This window comes from Montipora foliosa, chromosome 2 (assembly GCF_036669935.1).
Source record: "Montipora foliosa isolate CH-2021 chromosome 2, ASM3666993v2, whole genome shotgun sequence".
Lineage (NCBI taxonomy): Eukaryota > Metazoa > Cnidaria > Anthozoa > Scleractinia > Acroporidae > Montipora > Montipora foliosa.
Window position 1 is genome coordinate 30161892 of NC_090870.1, and position 22399 is coordinate 30184290.

Sequence of the window (22399 nt, forward strand, 5' to 3'; positions counted from 1 at the left end):
CAAGTGTACTACTGTAACATTATTTTTGCAGGGTTGTTAGTGAAGTGTTGGCTCGCAATTCTGTCCCAGGAGCTGTTTGTTCTTTGGTTTGTGGTGGTGCAGATATTGGGTAACATTTGATTTTGACTTCTAAACAATTCGTTTGTTTTGATCATCAATATGAAAATCACATGAACTGGATACATGTAACTTGATCGTATCTCTTCAGAAAGAAATGGGCAAAATTGTAAAAACAGATTAAGTTACCCTTGGGATGCTGTGAACGTTCGGACGATTCTGAATGGAATTCATTTGTGACTTCTTTGATGTCATTAGTTACCAGGACCCAACTGGCTCAGCCATCATACATGTAGTTTTTGACTGAGTTAACCCGGCCATTCACACGTCAAATGCCCTAGAACGCCCAGACCCATAGACCCTATGCAAAAATGGCTGCCTTTAAAATAATTATTCTTTTGTTCACATTCAACATAGCCCAACTAACCTCGTTTGGGATAACAAATTCTTTAGAATTTTTGTCTCAAAAACGAGGTTAGTTGGGCTATTTTGAATTTAAAGGCAGCCATTTTTGCATAGGGTCTATTGTTTGGTGTTAGAAAGAGTAAAATCTATTTTATAAGTGTCACTCTCAGGTGTCAATGGGTTAAATAAGTGAATTATTACTGATATGAACTTGAGAAAAGAAGTCAAGTGCTAACAAATACATTGTATCAACCTCCAGAAATTTGTATCAATTATTAAATGCCCAAGCAATTAAGGCAGTCATCACACGTACAGCACAAGGTTTTATTCACCTATTGACTTCTAGGAGGGGGACTTAATAGATTTTACTCTGTCCAGAGCAGTTCAGGTGCCAATAGTCATAAAAAAATCTCTTTGTGTCACTGGACTGGATACACCGGTACTGTACACAGTACAGCATTTGCTTTGTTAGTATACCGGTAATGATTTTTTATTGTATTATATTAATTAAAGCTTTCAAGCCGCACATGCTCAGTACTGGTGAATAATGGAACTGCATATGGAAAAGGAACGTAATTGTTTTTTTCATTTTGAAATTCCAGTCAAGCTATGGCAGAGGATGAGGGGGTTGACTTGGTGTCTTTCACTGGCAGCACACCGGTAAAACTTTCTTACTCCCTATCAAAATAATTGCACAGTGCAGCTGGCGTATAGAGAAAAATATTTCATTCCCTTGTTTTGTGCTATCTTTTTCACCTCTTTTGTGCTTGTCATTCATCATCATCTTGAAACTAAAAGATATTTATCTCCACCATCATGATCAAAAATTTTAAATTATTATCATTGATTCATAGTTGTCACCTTCACGATATTTTGTGACCTCGCCACTCTTTTGATATCATTTCCCTGCTAGCATAAGTTTCTTTTCTTTTTGCATTTGCTGGGCTGATGAGTATGGGAAAAGAGACCTCTGCCTTGGGTGTGAAACTCACTTTGATCCAACTGCCGTCCGCGACCTTGGATGGCACTCTTCAAACCTCATGCCCCATGATATGTTTCCTGAATGAGACAGTAATTCTGCTGTTGTTAAGTGAGTGCACACAACATGAGGTATCACATTTGGTCTCTAAGCAAATGCTGGGTATGCTCAACATCAGTTTTGACCTGTAAGTACTCGTCAGCCTAGCAAACGCAAAATAAAAGAGACCACTGCTAGCTGGTTTACATTGTAGCTATCACAGATCTTGAATAATGAGGAAATTTGAAGTGAACGTCACACTGTCATGTCATGACATATTGTACATGTAGGATATTTCAGTTAAAAAAAGCAAAAAGCGACTCAAGCAATTACCCCTTGTTTTATATACTGCCGTTATAGTATTGACCAGCCTCTAGTTGAAAGACTGAAGAAAGAGTTATAAATGTCACACCTTCCCATACCCTCCCTGTAAACTCACCCTTGACCTTAATTTTAGGTTGGAAAGAAAGTTGGCACAACAGTACAAAACAGATTTGGTAAGTACAGAACAGTTTACATTAGCCCTTTCCATCTAATTGCATTTTATTTAGGTATGGTTTTTAAAGATCCAAGCCTATACTTGACTGCCAGTGTCTGCTTGCCTGTCAGCATGGTTTTGATTGTACTTGAGCACCAAATTAATCCTGCTTTAAACAGCTCAGTCCTACATTATTAAAATATAATAAATGAATGTGAACACAGAATGCTCTCTGCAGTCCTATGCAGTTGGAACAGTTTGTAGCAATATGTTCAATTTTTGCACTTCAAAAGAAATTTATCTAAATAAATAATTATGATCTCAGAGATAGAAAGCAGGCTAGTGGGGATTCGCTATCTATATGAAATTTTTTGGCCTTGTCTGTTAGTTTTTTTTTCAGACTTGACTATAGCTCACAAAATCTAAGGCTTAACCAAAGTCAAAGCTCATAATCTTTCCCAGGGGGTCTTAATAATAATAATTATTATAATGTTAATAAGTATTTTTTTTTGTTTGGTGAGTTTACTCATGGTCACAACAGGTACACATTTGATTACTTTGCACTTTTTTAGGAAGAAAAATTTTGGAGCTTGGTGGTAATAACGCCATTATTGGTAAGCTGAAATCTGATCCTGCAAAAATTAAAAACTTAAATTAATAATAATTATTTATTTAGTTTTATTCTACTTTATGTAATATATAGAGTTAGCCAAGCCTAAAAGCAGAGCTCCCAGGTTATTTATTCTTACAGTAGTTAACCTACAATGTAGCTTGAGCCTGTGGTCCAGTCGAAACCTAGTACCTGGTCAGTGGTCAACTTTAAAAAAGCTGACCTCGATGAGCTCTAAACTTGAGCCTGCAATATGGTCATGTGATACTGGTCAGTGGATACCTTGTTTTGACAGGTGTCAATTGACCATAACATGGATGTCTTATAATTATCAAAGATGTACTGTATGCTGTAAACTACCAGCTGGAGACAAGTATAATTGATTCTCTTAAAGCTTGAGCCCCCAATATGGTCACACAATACTGGTCAAATTGGCGTACATGGAAGGGTGGATAATCGTATGATGACCAAAACCAAATTTTCCTCCTTCTACCAATGGGTTGTAAACCATATTTTCTTACCAATGGTGCTACTTGCGCGTGTCTTTGGCACCCGGAGCTTGATCCGCCAATATTAATAGTAGTAGAGATACTGTATGGTACCTCAGAGGCCCATGCAGGAGCTTCCACATTTGGGAGCGAGATAGTGCCTAGTAGATAGACACAGTTTCTGAATCCATGGCTATCAATGAAGGCAACAAGAGCCTGGAAACTGTATATCAAGAAAGGAATCTACCAAACTGACAAAACAGTTGGAAGTAAAGGAAATAGGTTTAAAAATCCTAAAAATGTACCACACTAATGCTCACTCATCCAGCTACTACACCTAAAAATAGGACTTTATACTATAAAATGAAGTCGTCAATTTGTGAGCAGGGAAATGAGATTTTCCACTGGCTGAGTGAGACAAAATAAGTGGAAAATGTTTTTCTCACACACCGCTGGGGCCTGGGAAAAAGTCAGGTGATCTATTAAAGGCAGGTAGTTGTTTTTGTTGGTCTGCCATTTCTGACCTTTGCCCCACCTGCCCACCCAACGATTTTCACTTGTTTGAACAAGTTTGTATGTTGATTCGTGCTTCCGTGACCCTTTTAGTTTAAACCTTTTTTCCTCAGGCTTGTTTTGAGGTATACTGTTTTACCAACTCGTAAATGTTGAGATTACAATAAAGGTCAGGTTGTGGCAGGCAGAATAGCCTGCAAGCAGGCTCTTTTATCCTCTCGCAGATACAAAAGAGCCTGCTCACAGGCTATGGGCAGATGGCATACCTACATCATCATCATCATTACATGTACCAGTGATGTGTGAGAATTAAATATTCTTTATGTAAAATTTATTTGCCAGCCAACTAGAAATTATAGACCAGAGTCTTGAATTCTCAAACCTGATAGTTTTCTTGAATGACAAGGCAATAACTGTACACTGATTACAATGCATCAGCCCCTTAGTGGCCCCTGTTTTCATTCAACCAGTATGTTGTTATTTTAAAGTAATATTTTTAATTTTTCATGGTTACAGGTACCATGTTTGCCTGTGTATAATTAAACCAATATTGTCCAAAATCAATAGATCAGTTAAATACAATCTTTAAAAACACTGTTTTGGCAAGTTCAGTTCTTTAAAATGCACTTATTATCTTTCAGTAATGAATGATGCTGATTTAGATCTTGCAATTCCATCGGTGCTGTTTGCATCAGTTGGCACCGCAGGCCAGAGGTGCACCACAACACGAAGACTAGTAAGTTGAATGAACATTCATCAGTCACTTGTTGCTTCATCTAGTTGTGGTACTTTTTAGAAGCTTCAAACTCAACACAGTTCACTGTTTTAGCTACAGCTGTAGGTGTTACTAAAATACAGGAAACACCATATTATGCCAGAACGACACTGGAATGAACAGAAATTAGGCTGGATGACCCCGAAATGAGCCAGAATAGAGCAAAATGAACCTGAGAATTCCAAAAATTAATGTTTTAGTTTTTTGTGAACAAATCGTAAGAGAACAATTAATGTAGTGAATAAGGTGGAATAACACCAGAATTGAGTCAACATTATTTTTAGCACTAATTTTCAACCAAGTTGTTTATTGCTATCCTGATTAGAAAGAATTTCAAAATAAATCAATGCAGGCTTGATCTTCAACATACCTTGTGTGGTCACTTTGGCCGTAATCTAGAAATCATAGTCACCATGATAGTAAAAGGCTTAGAGTTTTTCTGGTTGAAGAAGATCTTTGGAGTCTTGAGAGACTTAATTATGTTCTTTACATATATTGAAATAATGATAATTGCAGACAGTTCATGAAGACATTCATGATGAAGTGATAGAACGCCTAAAGAAAGCATATGCCCAAGTAAGGATTGGAGACCCTCTTGATGGTGAGTGATCGTATGTTGTCACAAAACCTACCTGAGTATAATCCTGTCTGAAGCTCACATTTTGATGCCTGCTTGTCATTATATTTTATACAATTCTGGTAAAAAGCATGGAAAAATAAACACTGTGGAGCTTAATTAATTAATAATATTATACATTTTCAATTGCATCTTGTACTGTATTATGTAATATTATACATATTTCGGACTTCAAAAGTATTGGGGGTTTGAGGTTTGGGGGTACATGTATGTTGGCATCACACCTTGCCAAAAAAAAATTGAGTACAAAGCAGTATTGTATTATGCCAAATTCCATTTCTTGATAGTTTAAGCCAAGGGTCAGTATTATGACATGTTATCAATGTGATTGCTACTGTGAACCAAGTTCAATTATTGCTAACGTATAATGAGGGAAGTGTTCATATAGTAAGGTTGCAATACTGGTAATTTATTTTAATTTATGAAATCACTTTCAAGTTTGTAGTAAGGTGTGGTAAAGTGCCTTCTCAAGCATAAGCCACCCCTCCTCCTTTAAAAAGGTGTTAAAAGATATACAGTGATTGTAAGTATGAAGGTATACACAATAAATTATCCTTATCTTTCAACTCGACCAGAGGGTATCCTTTATGGTCCTGTTCATTCGGAAGTGGCTATTGATATTTACAAGAAAGCTCTTGAGGATGCCAAAAATCAGGGAGGAAAGATTGCATGCGGTGGAAAGGTAAGACATAACAAGTTTGGCTTACAATAATAATAATTATTATTATTATTTTAATTACAAATTGACTTTTGAAATAAGAACGAGATACTCAAATATTATTGTTGATTATGATTTTGACCACCAATATTGTTTATTGATAATGTCTTGGTAATAACTTTTTTCTTTGTAGGTACTTGAGGAGCCAGGCTTTTATGTTGAACCCACCATTGTGACTGATCTTAATCATGATGCTGAGATAGTGCACAGGGAATCCTTTGTCCCTATTCTATATGTCCTCAAATGCAAGGTATGTGGTAGCTGTCACACATACAGTGGCTGTAGTTTTGTATTGGATGACAAATTCTCAATGCACTATGTGATCATAATTCTTTATGGTGTTCAGGTTTTGGTGTCAATAATAGTCAACTTGTTTTACATGTAAGTTCCAACTGGCCAAGCACAAGTGCTTTCATAATAATTAATGTTGCAGTTCCCGTGGGTATGTATATTTAAGACACACTACAATAACAAAATGCAAAAGACAATGTTGGCATAAAAGGGGGGAACACCGCTCCATGATTGGCATGACAGACAACTTCTGTAGCATGACTAAAAGCCTGACATTATCTTCCCAACACATGAGGCGAACAGCACTGGATCGGACAAGTTGTAGGCCAGTAAAAGCCAAAGAATGATATACAAGCCTAACTCTCCACGACACTACGAGCTAAACCTCCGGCCAGCACCGTGCTATGATGGAAAGAGTGCAGGCGGTAAAAATAGCTCAAGCCTCACTTATCTCCCCAGCACTACAAGCCGACTCTGCCAGCGTGTGCTGGGGATAGTTGTTGCTTTTCGCCAATCCAGACGAGGGATATAACTGTAAGCAGACAGTATTAAAAACAATCATGGATAAAGGAACTCAGTTTGAATTGTTAGAATACAGGAGTCCATTCATGTCTCATTTGCGTTGTGTAATGATTATGAAATAACATGACATGTAGAGGATAGCTCTAATGAGTCCCTTAACTACGTTTTACAACTCTGTTGTAAAGCTTTATTCATCATTAGGGAAACTGCAAATCAAAGTAGAGCATAATTTATTGGTGCATGGTTTTTTGATAAGGGGGTAACCCAGATTACCCAGCCTGATAGTAGAGAACCTACAAACTTGCAAAAAAGCAATTTAAGGGCACTTTCCTTTTGTCAGAACTGACCAGCCAGACCCATTAGTCTGCAAAGAAAATGTAACAATTTGAAGGAACACTTGCAGCACAATCCCTCACATTCTTCTGAAGGAGTATACATCATCCTTAAAGTGTATTAATTTGAATGCGAGTTCGTCCTTCCAAATGCTGGGTCTGGCTGGTCCACCTAAGTCTGGGAATGAAACCAGGGACAGATCAGTGGATGGCCTGCATGCACCTCATGGTAAATATTAACTATTCAAACTGATAGTGATTTTTTAATCATGATAATAATAATTGTTTGGAATTTATTGTTATTCCTGCTTTGTTTCCGATAGAGCTTTGAAGAGGCTGTAAGTTACAACAACGAAGTAAAGCAAGGATTGTCTAGTAGCATATTCACCAAAGATATTGCCAAAGTGTTTAACTGGATGGGGTAAGTGACTTACAAATTGACTGTGGTTATGAAGGACATAGTTGGTTCTTACTGTAGACTTCCCAGCTATAAGTATGCCTACAGACACATATCCATGCATACACAAGTGAGGATGCTGGTGACATCTGCAGGCACAAGTCATCATAATATAAGGACGTGGTAATAATAATCCTTGTCATTTTGCTTTGATGTTGGGATTTTCACTAGTGAGAAAGGGAGCAACATAAGTACAAGCGTTTGCATGGGGCACAAGCTTTGTGCCATGCCTATAGAGCTTGGTACAGTCCCTATTGAAGGAAGTTGTTTCCTCCAGCATAGCCTGTGGCTGAGATGCTACACAGGATAATTTATGGGTTCATGTATTTCAAGTCCTACTCTGATCACTAACTGGAGTTGGTTTGGATCTTACTTCCTGGTTGCACTTGCAGGACCAGCTGGGTTGTTCTTCCTGTGCTCATAAAATTAATGGGGACATAGCTTTTGAGTGGATGTTAACCCACTGACACCTGGACCGCCCCCATTTACAAGTAAAGTTGTCTGTCTGGACTTAGACAAAGTAAAATCTATCCAATTACTGCCTACCAAAAACCCCAGGGGCATGGGTCATAGCTACCCATTGTACAAGCCACTCTGGAAATCCAAACAAGAGCTACACAATGCTATTGCTAAATAGGTGAAATTGTTGCTGTGAAACGTGAATGTGTGCCAGGTGCAAGTGCGGCTTAACCTCTGAATTGGTAACATAGACTTGTACAACTTGTGCTTAAAATAATTATTTTGGTTGTGGTTTTACAGCCCTCTTGGATCTGACTGTGGAATTGTTAATGTCAATATTCCTACAAGTGGAGCAGAGATTGGAGGCGCATTTGGTATGTTAACCACATTGATAATCTGCACAACACAATGTATAACTCCCTTCCGTGCCATTATTATGTGAATGTGGACATGCACTTGAATTGTTACTAGCTAAAAATAATTCATTAATTTCCCTCACTTTCACTAAAAAACTAAGGGAAGCAAAATGCTTGGATCCAGCCCACATGTAGTAAAGAGCCTGACAGGCTGTGCAAATACATGTTGTAGGCCTCAAGTTTATGTCATACGGGACTTGCTTTTTTATAGGTGGTGAAAAACACACAGGAGGTGGCCGAGAGAGCGGCAGTGATGCATGGAAAGCTTACATGAGGAGATCAACTTGGTAATGGTCATGTTTTATTTTTTTATTATAAAATCAATAAGGTGATGATATAATATTAGTTTTCAGTTCTAATCCAGCTTATTAGTGTAGATGTAGATTTTTGCTTGATAAACTGAGTTTGAAGATACCAGTACATGTAGTAAGGATTTTAAAGAAGAATAGTTGTCCTCAGCGAATTTCTTCAATAACCAGATAACAAAAAAGATTACCCAGTTAATGGTTTATTTGCATTCCTTTTGCAGTACAATAAACTTCAGCAAAGACCTTCCTCTTGCTCAGGGAATCAAGTTTGGGTGAAGAAAGAATAATTCTAGTGAAAGACCATAATTTATTTTTCTCACTTGGAAGGCTCTTTAAGAAGGGTGAACCTTCAATAAAAGGGTGCCTGATATCTCTTAGTACAGAAAGAGTAAGAGCCAGAGGAGATAATGCCAGAAATTTAAAATAGGTAGAAGAATTGTGTACTGAAACTTCTATAATTGTAAACTTCTGTTGCAATTGTGAGTAAAGTGTCACATAAACAACTACTGGTACTTTATTCCAGCGACCTGTATTTATCATGTTGAAGAACCAAGATGTAGACCTATTTTCATTAAATTCACAATCTTGAAGATGCGTGACAGTCAAACATTTTGTAATTACCAATGAATGACTGTGTTTGGACACACTTTGGTCAAAAATTAATTTCAGCGTGGTTTTTATAGTGAAAAGTGGATACTGTACATGTACCTGCAATGGCCTGAATACTTTTGAAAGCAAATTGCAATAAAAGCGTTAAATTGTTTTAAGGCAACGTCTTGCTTCCTCTCTCTTATTACATTGGTTTGCTGAACAAGCAAAATTCTATGCGCTATGTACATGTAAAATCCTCTAAAAATGCTTGGAAACAGAAGACTGCAGAAATTTAGATTACCGCGTATGTATCCCAATGGAAAATCAATCCTACTTCTTGAAGTACGCTACAATTCCTAAGTACATTGTAGATTTTGTAAAAAAAAGATTTTAGCACATGATAGTTCACCATGCTTTCTACAGTCCAGGCCTCAGTTGTTCAAAAGGTGGATAAATCACTATCCAGTGGATAACACTTAGTAGCAAAACCAATAATTGAGTTATCCAGGGGATAGAGCGCTATTCACGCTTAGAACAACTGGGGCCAGGATATTTTTATCAAGCACGCACATTGTATGAGTGACCTGTCTCCAACTAAACGTCAAATATTAGAGCAATGGGATGAAAGCACAAATAATATTATTGAGAATGCATTAATAGTTTTATTTTCATGCTCTTGCCCCCAAATACAATGTACAACTTGCATTGGTTGAGGTCTATCCACCTGTTGCAAAGTAGAAAAAAAAAACCACTCAAAGACATTCACAGTAACTTTCCTTTTCTTATTACTTTCAAGGTATTAACTTTTGATTTGTGACATCAATCAATAATCAAAGAACCTCTTATCCCAATGTCCCTGACTATTTAATTAATCTACCAATGGAGTGATTGGCTTGTTCAAATCCATGCTTGTCACTGCTCTGAGGCTTTCAGAAGCATGTTTTAACTGGCGAGTTACTTTAGCGTTAGCTTTGTTACATTCCTTATCCAACATGCTTGCCAGCACATCCAGCAAACCGACATAGCTGTAACACAATGCAGCACGTCTGAGCCTGTTCAGTTCCTAAAAAAAACAAAGCAAAGGAGTAATCAGCAAGGTTGAGTTGAATACATAAATTTTTGCTGAAAATGTAAGATAAGATCTACACTACCCTGTGTAATAAAATGGGTTACGATTTCCTGAGCTCCAGTCTAAGAAGTACATTGTACTTGACTGTTCACAAGAAAGTTAAGGACGGTGCCTACTAATTCAAAGGTACATGTATTTTTGGGTGGTTTACTGAATATGCGGAAAAGTAGATCTGAAATCCAACAAGAAAATTGGGAGTAACCACGCCTTTTTCGAAGATAATTAATCAACAACATTTTCAAAAAGCTCTAAAATACAAAGCAATGTATGGCATTCTTTTCCAAATTGAAGCTTAATTATCTCTGAAAAATGCGTGGTTATCCCTAATTTTCTTTTTGGATACCAAGGGCACTTGCTAAGTTCTTCTTTCTCCCCATAGATTTGAACCGCGCAAAAATATCCCTTTATTAAAAAGCACCACCCATAGGAAATCCGAGTATCTCGAGATGCGCAGAATGCATGCGCCATAACAATAGTAGGCACCGTCCTTAAGTTACTTTTTGCCTCATGTTTTAATTTTACTTTGAAATTTTACTTTTAGGGGAGTAGGGATGGTGCAGTGGTCAGAGCACTGGCCTCCCACCAATTTGGCCCAGGTTTGATTCCCAGACACAGCGTCATACATGTATGTGGGTTGAGTTTGTTGGTTCTCTGCTCTGCTCCAAAAGGTTTTTCTCTGTACTGCGGTTTTCCTCTCTCCTCAAAAACCAATCTGTGATTTGATTTGCTGTCATTCTGTACAGTGTCATTAACTTCATTATTATCAGAAACCCATAAGGGTTGAAATGTGTAATGCGCGTTCACAGCTTCCGAATATTCAGTGCTAAGTACCATATTTGGAAACCCCTCACTCTTGTTGTTCCAAATATGGTACTTAGCAAATTGAATATTCAGAAGCTTGTTTCCCAGCACACATGTTTCAATCCTGTTATTATTATTATTATTATTATTATTATTATTATTATTATGCAACTTCCGACTTCAGCTCCAAATAAATGGTGATTGACAGAGATAAAGTCGTGGGTTGTGGAAAGTTGTAAAAAATGTCACTCATTGTGCTAAAGAACTATGATTGTTTTTGTCAGGTAAGACAAAACCATGTCCATGACCTGAAAAATGTGTTACCACTTGTCGCAAACCAGCCTGTTAGTAACATGATCTCTAGCAATATTAATTTTATTTCTACCACACCCCGTGGAATTCATGCCCAACCCACTTACAACAAGGATGAGTTGTTGTAGCTGACATTGACCATCTTTTTACATTTTGAATTGTCCAATGCCAAAATCACCCCTTAATCCATGGTTACCATACATGCATGGTATAAAAGCTCTCAGTATGAAGCTGATACAGGGTCTGTGCCATCAAGATTACACCCATTTGCACTATCCAATGCCTTTCATTGTCTGACACATTGAAATTACTTAATAAAATTGTCCAAAAACATACTCCCTGGTGGAGAAAGGAAGTACTTCATTGAGTACTTTTTTTCTCTCGGTTCTCTTACCTGAAAAAAACATGACTAATAATTTATTCTATAGCACAATGAGTGTCATTTTTTACAACTTTCCACAACCCACATTCAAATCTCATGACTTTACCTCTGTCAATCGCACTACTCAAAACTCCACAATTTTTTAGGTTGTCCATGACCTGAAAAATGTGTTACCACCTGTCGCAAACCTACTGGTAGCCGTTCAGTAATCTGCCGGTGGACTGTTGGTTGACCATGGACCAACAGTCGGTGGAGGGGAGCTGTTGTTCACAATTACAGTAACGAGCAACTGAAGCAGACTGTTTCTGAATGTAACAAAGCATTTCAAGTTTTTTTAGTTTTCTCAATATTATTTAAGCCCACCAACCTTGTAAAATTGCCCTTGTTTCTCAGGAAGCCTTTTTGCATAACGTAACAACTTTTGGACATCAGACTGAAATGACAAAAAGATTACACAGAACTAGAGCTTATTACTCTTTATGTTCTAACTGTTGCATTAATTATTACAGTAAAGCCATCAGGAGCTAAAGCTGTTGAAATTTGCATTATTTTGGACAACTGCTTGCTGGAAGTGGACTTTTTTTGCATTCCAGAGAAGGAGTATTGCACACATTTTCAAGCAAAATCCCACATCCTCCTAAGGGCAAAGATAATGGTGATGCAATATTATTGATTCTTTGGGTGCATGAAGTCATAAGGTGAAGTGGTGACCCTGACTGACATTTTGACTTGAACCTGAGCGGAAGTCAATGTTCTTTAGGTTGACAAAACATCACCTACAACAGTCCGACATAATTATGTATGATCACATGTGCCCAGATGATCAAAATTCCATCAGGGTTTCAAACTAGTACTGCTGTATTTTCAAGACTACATGTAAATACATTTTAACATCTACAGTGTATACAAAATGTGATAGTGTCAAAACAAATTAAAACAAAAACAAATAATTTCATAAAGTAAGTATTTTGATGATTCAGTTCTTGTTGCTCTGTCATCTTCAAAAACACTTTGTCTTGTACTTCACTTCCCTGTGGATTTGATTTTTTATTATAATAATTGCACTTTAACTCAGGTATATTACTTAAAGGCTTGTAATGACATTTTTTCAAAGGGATTCTTAAATCATCTGGCTAATTCAGGCAAAGAATTATTACACTACATGAACCTGTAATCCACTGGGTTTGATCCAAACAACATTAGCTTGTGAGTTATAGCTTCTCCTTTGACTTGGCATGACTGGAAAGGGTGAAGTCTCTGCTTCGTCATTATCAGCTGACTGATAAGGATTTATATCAAGCTCTGCTGCAGGACCCAGTTTCTGTATGTTTCCAAGCCATGGTATGTTTTCTCCTGGCTTGAATGTAGTCAATACCAGATTGGATTTCTTTTTGCTGTCAGCCCATGAGTGTAGCATACCAAACCAGTCAGAACTAAAGTAACAGTGGAAATTAAATAAATTAACACTGCAAAAAATGCTGTTTAGCCTACTTGAAGATAAACTTGTTCAATAATAATTATTATTTTTGAAACGAAGTGTCCTGTTTCTTCTCACATCACCATCTTGAATGTGCTTAAAAAGTTTGCCAAATCAGCAAGGCCCGGTTGTTCAAACGCCGATTAACGCTAATCCCAGATTAAAACTTAACCAAGAAGTTTATTTCTCTACTCCCAAATGCTTTTCAACCCTGACATTTGGCAAATTAACTTTACATTAGAAGAAGTAAATCTTGAAAAACAAACATAAGCAAAAGAAACTTTCACCAACAAGTTGAAAACATGAAACAAAACTTTAAGCTAATCGTGGATTAACTTAATTGGCTTTCAAACAACCGGGCCCAGTTGTTTTATGGTTTAGAGAGGCAATAGTCTGTTCCTGAAATGATGCCTCAACCTTCATCACAATGCACAAATATTTTGAACACTGTAAAGCAAAGGAGTTGTGATTTCATCTAAGAGATAACACCATGGCTATTGCAAACTCAGCCATGAGACAAGTAACAGCTTTACCATAATTATTATTAATGTACAGCCCATTAGAAAGGAATTAAGATTAGGTTTACTTTGACCAGGTCTTTGCAAGCACACTTCTTGTATAATAATTTTTCAGCAGATTCAATGCTTTCAAGTAATGCTCTTATTAGAAGGATCGGCACTACAAGACTGTATCAAGTATTAGCAATATTTTGGTGCCACATGAAACATGGATTATTGCTGAACAAGATGCAGTCATTCTTGTGACATAATATGTCAGCATGGCAATGGTTCAGCGCTGTAAAAACACCCTTTATTTTGTCATTAGTCACCTTGGCAACTTGAGAGCCCAGCAAAAACACCGTATATTTTGTATTTAGTTGCTCATATCTCAAAAACGAAATTGGCGACCCCCATTTTTTATTTCTGAAAAATAATTAGAAGGGCAAGATGAAACTTTCCGCAAAGTTTGAAAAAATTCTGTACCGCAGATTCAGAGCCACCTTAATTAATTAATTCTGTGATTTTGTTAAAGTGGCTCTGATTCTGCAATACAGAGTTTTTTTCAACTTTGCTAAAAGTTTCATCTTGGCCTTCTGATCACTTTTCAACAATAAAAAGGGGGCCACCAAGTGCGTTTTTGGAGATATGAGCAACTAAATACAAAATATAGGGTGTTTTTGCTGGGCTCTCCAGTTGCCAAGGTGACTAAATACCACAGCTTGTTTGGAAGTAATCAGTGTTTCATATGGTACCATAACATTGCTGTTAAAGGGAAACTGTCACGAGAAGCGCATGCGCTAGCATCTTGTGAAAACTTGAAAAGTGTTAGATTAACTTTTTTCAAGTTGAATCAACAAATTCAAAATGGTGGACAAAGGAGAAAATCCAGCCAATACATGTGACTCGCGTGAATCCATGATGGTGGCTAGAATTTTCCGAGGGCTCGAGAGCAAACAAACTCGAGCATGCGCAGCTCATGACAATGCCCCTTTAAGTGATAGTGTTGCTGTGTCATCCGTTCTAAATAGAGTGTCTTTGAAGTGTCAATGTCTTCCGCTTTCCCTTTTGAGATTTTATCTTGTCTAATTAGAAAGCCTGTGACTATCTTAAGCGCAAGCAGGCAAGAGCGCTTATTTCAACGTGAAAACAGGGTTGACGCAAACATAAGCACAAGCATCAAAATTTTTCCTTGTGCTTGCACTTATGCTTGTGTTCGCTTGTGTCGTGTGAAAACAAAATACAGCTTGAGCACAAGGAAATTTGTTGCATCTGGCCAATTAAAGTACTTGTTCCAGATTCTCTGCGTCTGAGCATTTGAAAAAAACGGCTGGTTGATGCTTATGTTGACGTTCATTTTCACTAGCACAAGCTGCTTATGCTTGTGCTTGCGTTGCTAGTGAAAACCAGGCTTTAGGATCTTAATTAAAATTGGAATAAGCTGATAAATACTAACTCTAAAGACACGATGGCCACCATTTTTTCAACCTTAAGACTCCCATGAAGCAGCACACAAAAACATGGAATTTTCCCATCCTCTTCACCATCCTTAGTTGTGTCTTTGCCTCCTTCTTTTTCCTTGCCATCTGCCACTGCTGTTGGAATTGGTATGACCAGATGTCGGGATAAATGAGGTGGACTTCCAATGTCTGCCACATCAAGAAATCCACATATCGACAGCTCATTTGGCAACCTCCTGTTCTTTTCTTGACCACTGGTTTTCCTGGATGTCTCAAGTACAGTTGTGAAGTCAGGTGGCGGCGACAGTGTTATCTTGGACTGCAAATGTCCACACGATAGAGTTCCTTCGTAGCTGACATAGTGAGTTTGTGCAAGGCGCATGAACGCATTCTGAACTGATTGGAAAGTCAGTGGCATATCAGGAACATAAACACTTCCCCCTACACCAGTCGAGTCACAAAGCCTTTGAAATAGCATCAAGTCTGCCCCTAATTCATTTGAGTTTGCAATACATACAACATGTATTTTACAGGGAAATGGTATAGGAAAAGGGCTTGGTTGGTCATGATCTAGGTTGCCCTTGTTGGCTCTTTTGCCATCCAGAAGATCTCTCAATGAACCTTGCCCAGACCCTGTCCGCCCATCGGTAACTAAGATCACTTGGCAAGGTACTGATGTTCCCCATTCTTCGATAACATGGCCTACAACTCCACTGAAGCCATTATCAAAGCTGGTCTTGTCGTAAGTATCAACTGTTATACAGCCTTGTTTCAGAGATTGGTAATCTCTCGTGAAAGGTACAACAATTTCCCAAAGCGACGAAAAAGCCAACAACGCTGAAAATTCAAGCTTGAACTTGCTAGATAAGAAGTCAAAGAATGCGTGAAGACCACGAATGGCCAGTTGCTTGCGCTCAACAAGTTCTTCGTCTGGCGTTTTGACACGCCGCAGCATTGACAGAGAAACATCGAGGAGTACCACTGTCGGCATTACAAAGCTCTTTTCAGTAACATTGCTGCAAAAACCAAATGCCCTATATGCGCGCCGCCATTTTAAATTTATTTCGTACCCAGATTCCCTTCTACTTTTTTCGATAATTCGAATAGGCCATTTCATGTCGGCCTCCTCTTCAAAACGAGTCTAAGTGCGAAGTTTTTCTGATGAAAATTAGTTGTCATTCATATGTAAAGTAGAACTAAAACTTCGATCTCACACCGGCTCACGCTTGCGGGCCAACTTCTCACGCCTGATTGGAAAATGTGAGTTGTTGCCGTCTGCGTCTTGCTTGACACAATTTCCAAAAATATGTTAACTCAGACCCATGTAAGGAACGAAAACCATGTGTAAAATAAATTAATGACAATACCTTCCTCGCGATCTCTGATTTTTGAAGTGAAAAGCACTGGGAGCGAGCTTGCGTTTATACGCGTTTGTACGTCTTCGACAGACTTCGGAAGACTTCGGACGTCTTCGGAAATCTTCGGAAATGATCGTGCCGTCTTCAAAAATCCCAGCACTCCCAGGATAAAAATCTCATGCCTATATCTCAGAAAAAGTTGGCAGGTATATAATTACCATCACAAAAACTTTGCACTTAGACTCGCTTTGAAGAGGAGGCAGACATCAACTCCGAAATGGCCTATTGTGAACAACCGTGCACCAAAATTATACATAACTAGATGCTTCTGTGAAGCATACACTGGCTTGCCTGTGATACGTGCTACAGAAAATCAGAAGGCACTGAATTGTGTGGTATTGAAATACAGCATTCCAGTCTCTGAAGAATAACAAATAAAAGAGAAGCGAGAAACATTGGCTTCATGGGCTGTCATGTTGATAATTTTCAAGTTCCCTCACAACTTCTTTTCACCACAAGTGTGCCCTATGAGCATCCGAAAACTTTGTAATACTAAAAGCCCTGTTTCGCGGGGTTAGTGTTGGGATGGGAGACCAAAACAATAAACCCCTCATAAAAAACAGAAACATCTGACCGAAAATACTATTAACGCTAACAAATGCGAACTCAGCAAGGTACAGATTCTGGTAGCTTGCTTTATGCAAAACAAATATTGATGAAAAAGCAAATAAATATTGATACACAGTTTTCAGAAAGAGCAGAAGGAAGTTTCCAGGACGGTCGATCGAGAATAAAATATTTACGACATGAAAACAACATTAATTTTGAACCGTGAATATAGAATATAAAAAGTTACGATCAGCGACAAACATTTTGGGAGATTTTTGCTACATTCAAGTAAATTGCAAAATCGAAAGTGACATGGCCGGAATTCAGCGGGCGCCGTGATTAAGTTGCAGTGAAGCATCTGTGTCAAATGATGGCAAGATACCGGGTTTTTGTAAGTTTCTTTTTCTGTCAAGTGTTATAAAGTTTGACAATGAAATGAGCGAAGTCAAAACAAAGATCACAATCGCCCAACTCTTGTTTATGCAAAGTCAAAATTTACTCTCCAAGACGCGTACGACGTTATTTATCACCAGGTAATTCCATCATTTTGGAAATGGCAGCTACTTTATTATTCATCTGCGTCACAAGTTTTCACTGATTTTGGGCCTCATTTTGTTGAAACTCAAGCACGCTTCCAACAGGCCTGTGAACCCTTCCTGCTTACAGAGCAATACTAAAAAACTTCTCCCGTATCACATTTGAACCTTAAGCTCGAAAATTCAATACACAACATGATATCATAATTCACAAAGGCAGAAAATACCACAGAATCCTTTTCCAGCGAAAATTTTGTTGAAACAAACAACATATTTGCTCTTAGAGGTGAAAACCTCTTCCTATTTCATTGCGTGCGTGAAGACAAGAAACTCAATTTTGTCAAATTACCATGTACTTCAGGTAAATACTGCTCACTTTGATTTCGTCTCGACGGGCGATAGATTGTTGTCGAAGTCCAGTACTCGTCGCTTTTGAGATTCATGCCTAGTTTATCCAACTGACTTTCCATTATTGAGCTCCATAAGGGTATATTTTGTTTAAGGATCCACTAAAACGCCATTCGCGTTGCATGACTTTCGACGCCATTGCAGGCTAAGTTGATGATTCTACTGTGTCCACCAGAGAAATCTACGCAGTTCCACTACCCTCTCGATCCTAAGAAAATACGCGCAGAAGGCTCTATAAAGAAAGACACCACTTACCAGGGGAGTGACAGGCAAGACTTTTACCGACACGTAAAAAAAAAAAAAAAAAAAAAAAAAAAGAAAACAAACAAACTAAACGTAGACCTCGACTGGGTTTGCCCATAGGCAACCCAGTAATAATTATACTAGTTAACCTAAATGGTAGAAATGTTGCCGAGGGGAAGGAAGATGTTCAATTATGCTTGTGGTGCTTTAACGACGGTTCGTGGGTGGAATTGAAGGGAGATTTTAATAGGTCTTGAGCAGGAACGGTACAAAACTGGACCCCACTCGCGAGACGAAAGAAAACAATGATTCGGCATAGTGACGTCATCAAACCGAAAGGTCATCTGAGTTTTTATCTAAAGGAGGTTAAATATATCTTTTTTTCAGTTCCGTGACGTCTTTCGCTTCGAAAATGCAGCATTTTGAATTTCCGAATTGTCACATTGCGGGACACCACGATCATCGATACAAAGCTATTAAAATTGGTTGAAAAGTAAAAAGTCTGTCCTTATGAATCTCAGAAGTTTGAGCCTTTCAAGTACATGAGGAGATGTGTTCATACACGTGTATTTTGTCTCATGGACGAAAAGAAAGTGCTTTCGTCGCAAATTGAACTCCAGATGTTTTCGTTGTTTGCCGGCCACCATATCGGCGGACCACATGTCGTCTCCATACAAAACCACACGAGTCTTCTTTAAGTTGCGTGAAACGCTTCTACAAATAACTCAGTAAAGATGTACTGCACAGACCTGAGAATTCGAGTTAAAAGGTTTGTTTCGTACAACATTCCAAGTTCTTGGCCTTTTTCATTGCTGCCGCAGTGAGTGAGCCTGAAGCGAACGGAACAAGGCAACTCTCTAATCGGGAGGAGAACACATTTCTCTTCGGAACACAAGGGATTGTGGTCACAGTAACGACAAAGGCGCAAGAAATTGTGGTTATGCGCAAATGGAGGAATTAAGATGGGCGGTACGATCTTGGTACTCAGAAGATTCGAGCTTCTCTATCCTCAAACTACAGTTTCACCGTCACGCGACAGAAAAATAAATTCGAAATCGTTCAATGATCTTCAATGGAAAAGGGCAAGAACTTGTAATGTTGTAGGAAACAAGTCTTTTAACCACTTCTCAACTTCGCAGGTCTATGCGCCTCATCATTTTTCCAGCGATCTGAGGTAAGGTAAGGTAAGGTAAGGTAACTTTATTTAAAGTCGCAAACTTAGGGAGAAGTTGCCCAAATCTCCCGAGCCAGTGGCTCATGTTAAAAACGCACGACTATTTACAATACCATAACTAATTACTATTTACATATAAAAAACAAAAATTGTAGAAGAATCCAGAACAGTATTAAAAGATACTTTAAAAAGAAACTAGTGCAAACATTAAGATAAGAGAATAGCTAGCGTATACAGTTCATACACGGGCACCCTGGAAATGCAACACCGTTCAGACGAGAACGAAATTGAGCCAAAGTGGTCGAGGATTTTGTTATGGCTGATAATTGATTCCAAATGTGGGCAATCTGATACAGAAATGAGTTGTGCATAACGAGGCTGTTATATGATGGCTGCACAACATTTAGACCGTTACCTCGTAAATTATAATTAGTTATCCTAGGTGTAAAAAAATGAGAAATGTAATTTGGGCCGTTATTTATAAGTCTAAAACACTTAAAAAATAAAATGAGCGATTGTACGATGCGTCTTTGTTCAAGCGTGCCCATATCGGCCGTAGCTAAGCATAGATCATAGGTAGCCGAGTTACGCAGGTTAAGTAAAGACTTAATCGCATAGTGGTTGGCTCGTTCGATGGTATTGTTCAAAGATTTAGATATTCCTAGCAGTAGCGGGCTACAATATTCAATATGCGGTAACACGTAGGCTTTGTACAGAGAGAGTCATAGTATTTGATGGAACTAAGCGCTTAATCCTACGTAGAGCAGCTATCATAGCGTATGCTTTTTTCAGCATGATCGTAACATGGGGCTTAAAAGACAAGTCGCGGTCCAATGTTACACCTAAAATTTTGAGAGTCGGTTCAATTACGATGGACAAGTCATCAACTAAAAAGTTGTAAGTATACTGAGAAGTACCTAGTGTCATTGATTGAGTCTTAGTGGCGTTAACTTGAAGATAGTTCGCTGAGAACCAAATGGTAAATTACTTTATGGCTTGATTCAAGATGGATTCTAGCAAAACAGGACACTTGTGAGAGACATATTGCGTCGTGTCATCGGCATAAAGACGTAGGGAGGAAAACCCAGCTGAGTAATTAACGTCATTCACAAAAATATTGAAGAGAAGCGGGCCAAGAAGGCTCCCTTGCGGGACTCCAGAACGAAAGGGGAGCCAGTCAGACACGTTCCCATTGCATTTAACTCTTTGAAGACGAGTCCCTGCTCGAGACATCTCCCTTCAATTCCCCGCGAGGATTGTCGTTAAATTTCAAGGTAATCTAGTTTTTTTTTTTTTTTTGTGACAGTGAAACTATCAGAGCGGGATCATACCGCGCATCTTAATTCCTGCATTCGCGCATAACCACAATTTCTTGCGCCTTTGACCACAATCCCTTGCGTTTCGAAGAAAAATGTGTTCTTCTCTCGATTAGAGAGCTGCCTCATTCGTTCGCTTCAGGCTCACTCATTGCGGCAGCAACAATACACATTTTCAGCGTTACGCCGAATTTTCGACATATCCTGCACGTAATATTTTATGGGTGGTTTCTGCTGTTCACACCCCAGTTGGAACGGGATTTTAACCATTTCCCATACTTGGGCTTGGGGTAAATCCATTCCGAAGTTGATTTGTTAAAGAACGCCTCCTTTGAGAGATTCAGCACGCCCATTGTTGTGAAAGCCAATCAAAAAAGAGCTGTCTCAGCATCAAGGGAAATTTGGTACTTCTCGCGAGATTTGGAAAAGGTTGACTCCCCAAGTGAACATGGGGGAACCCCTTGATAATCTCCTGATATAAAATAAGTTTCTTTTGCCATCTTGTCCAATCTCCCTGATGAAGTCTGATCAGACGAAACCGGTCGGAGTAAATAAAGCAAGTTGACAAAATCTCTTGCTGCGTGCTGCTCACTTGTCTTTATTTACAAAATTGCGAAAAATAGATGTGGAAACGAGTGTGCAACTCTAACGGGCACCGCAGTTACTCTATCGCGCACATTTACATCATCACGGACTTTTCTATTGATTCAAATAGGACTGTGACCAACACGAATCTCGGCTACTTTGGTCACTTTGCGCACGTCAACAATATCTGTATATCCAGTTTGTATAGCTGATCGCAGATCGCCGTTTGTCTTGTGACTTGACTTTCCTTGACTTGACCTTCACACACCTTTTTTTGATGGCAGAAAATAGTTTAATATTGATAAGGAGTTTTTAAGAAAGGATTTCCATATCGTGCACGTACGTGACGTCAACTGAACTCAGACATGAACATGAACACTTAATCACGTCAAGAAATGGAAATACACAAAGTACAAAGTCGATTGTCACAGGTATTTTTGTACTATCCTGCCAAGCAAGTGATATAACTTTTTGCCATCGAGAACTCCAGTGAAGAATGTTATGATATGCCACACAGCTATGGTGACGTAAAAACGGTTAATCGAGAGTTATGTGGCGAATTCATGCCCACTTCCGACGGCATTTCCATCGTATTACGTCAGGAGCTCATGATGATGTACTGCTTTTGCCTCTTACTGCAGACAAAAATAGAATTGTTTTAGAGAAGGATGTAAAAATGATTTGTTAAACTTTTGTTTTTAATGGGAGGTTTAATTAAGATCCTAAACTTCCTACGTCCTTAATTCCTCTGATCCTATATTGAGGTTGCGTTCAATTATATTTAGACCTTAAAAGTTGGATCGAACACAAAATCTGAAAACGGATTGTGTCGCGGATCTCACTACAGTAATTCAAATCCTTCCTGACATGGATTTCCAATTAGTGAAATCTGAGACAAAATCTGCTTTCTGATTTTTTGTTGGATTTGAGATTTTAATCTTTAAGGGAATGCACCCAAGTTAGGATGACGTCATTGTCTCTAGGGACAGGTGTCTTTTATGATGTAAGCAAACCCAACCGAAGAGAAGGAACTGGAT

The 22399-nt window shown here is 38.5% G+C and overlaps 2 protein-coding genes across 3 annotated transcripts in view; one reads left to right on the top strand and one right to left on the bottom strand.

Annotated features, from left to right (window-relative positions):
• The window catches only part of LOC137992812 (alpha-aminoadipic semialdehyde dehydrogenase-like), a 26081-nt gene extending 16829 nt beyond the window's left edge, over window positions 1-9252 (top strand). For both annotated transcript variants that reach the window (XM_068838345.1, XM_068838344.1), the window contains 12 exons: window positions 32-109; window positions 1065-1122; window positions 1938-1977; window positions 2531-2572; window positions 4211-4305; window positions 4861-4945; window positions 5557-5663; window positions 5833-5949; window positions 7168-7265; window positions 8061-8134; window positions 8388-8463; window positions 8706-9252. In XM_068838345.1, the coding sequence (XP_068694446.1) occupies window positions 32-109; window positions 1065-1122; window positions 1938-1977; window positions 2531-2572; window positions 4211-4305; window positions 4861-4945; window positions 5557-5663; window positions 5833-5949; window positions 7168-7265; window positions 8061-8134; window positions 8388-8463; window positions 8706-8760 (925 nt within the window). In that variant the 3' untranslated portion in view covers window positions 8761-9252. The remainder of the gene's footprint in view (window positions 1-31; window positions 110-1064; window positions 1123-1937; window positions 1978-2530; window positions 2573-4210; window positions 4306-4860; window positions 4946-5556; window positions 5664-5832; window positions 5950-7167; window positions 7266-8060; window positions 8135-8387; window positions 8464-8705) is intronic.
• On the bottom strand, window positions 8471-16193 carry LOC137992813 (integrator complex subunit 14-like). The gene is made up of 4 exons (XM_068838346.1): window positions 15130-16193; window positions 12868-13132; window positions 12067-12132; window positions 8471-10138 (listed from the first exon to the last, which is right to left on the bottom strand). Exons 1-4 carry the CDS (start codon window positions 16122-16124, stop codon window positions 9944-9946), a joined length of 1521 nt encoding a protein of 506 aa, XP_068694447.1. The 5' UTR covers window positions 16125-16193; the 3' UTR covers window positions 8471-9943.
• Between the last annotated feature and the right edge of the window lie 6206 nt (window positions 16194-22399).

What these genes read in the sequence shown, in the direction of transcription:
- LOC137992813 (XM_068838346.1), bottom strand. Translation starts at nt 16,124, where the DNA reads ATGCCGACAGTGGTACTCCTCGATGTTTCTCTGTCAATGCTGCGGCGT. An exon ending in GTGGCCATCGTGTCTTTAGA is followed by an intron (nt 13,133 to 15,129) that starts GTTAGTATTTAT and finishes CTGTTACTTTAG; the next exon opens with TTCTGACTGGTTTGGTATGC. An exon ending in TCAAACCCAGTGGATTACAG is followed by an intron (nt 12,133 to 12,867) that starts GTTCATGTAGTG and finishes TTGTCATTTCAG; the next exon opens with TCTGATGTCCAAAAGTTGTT.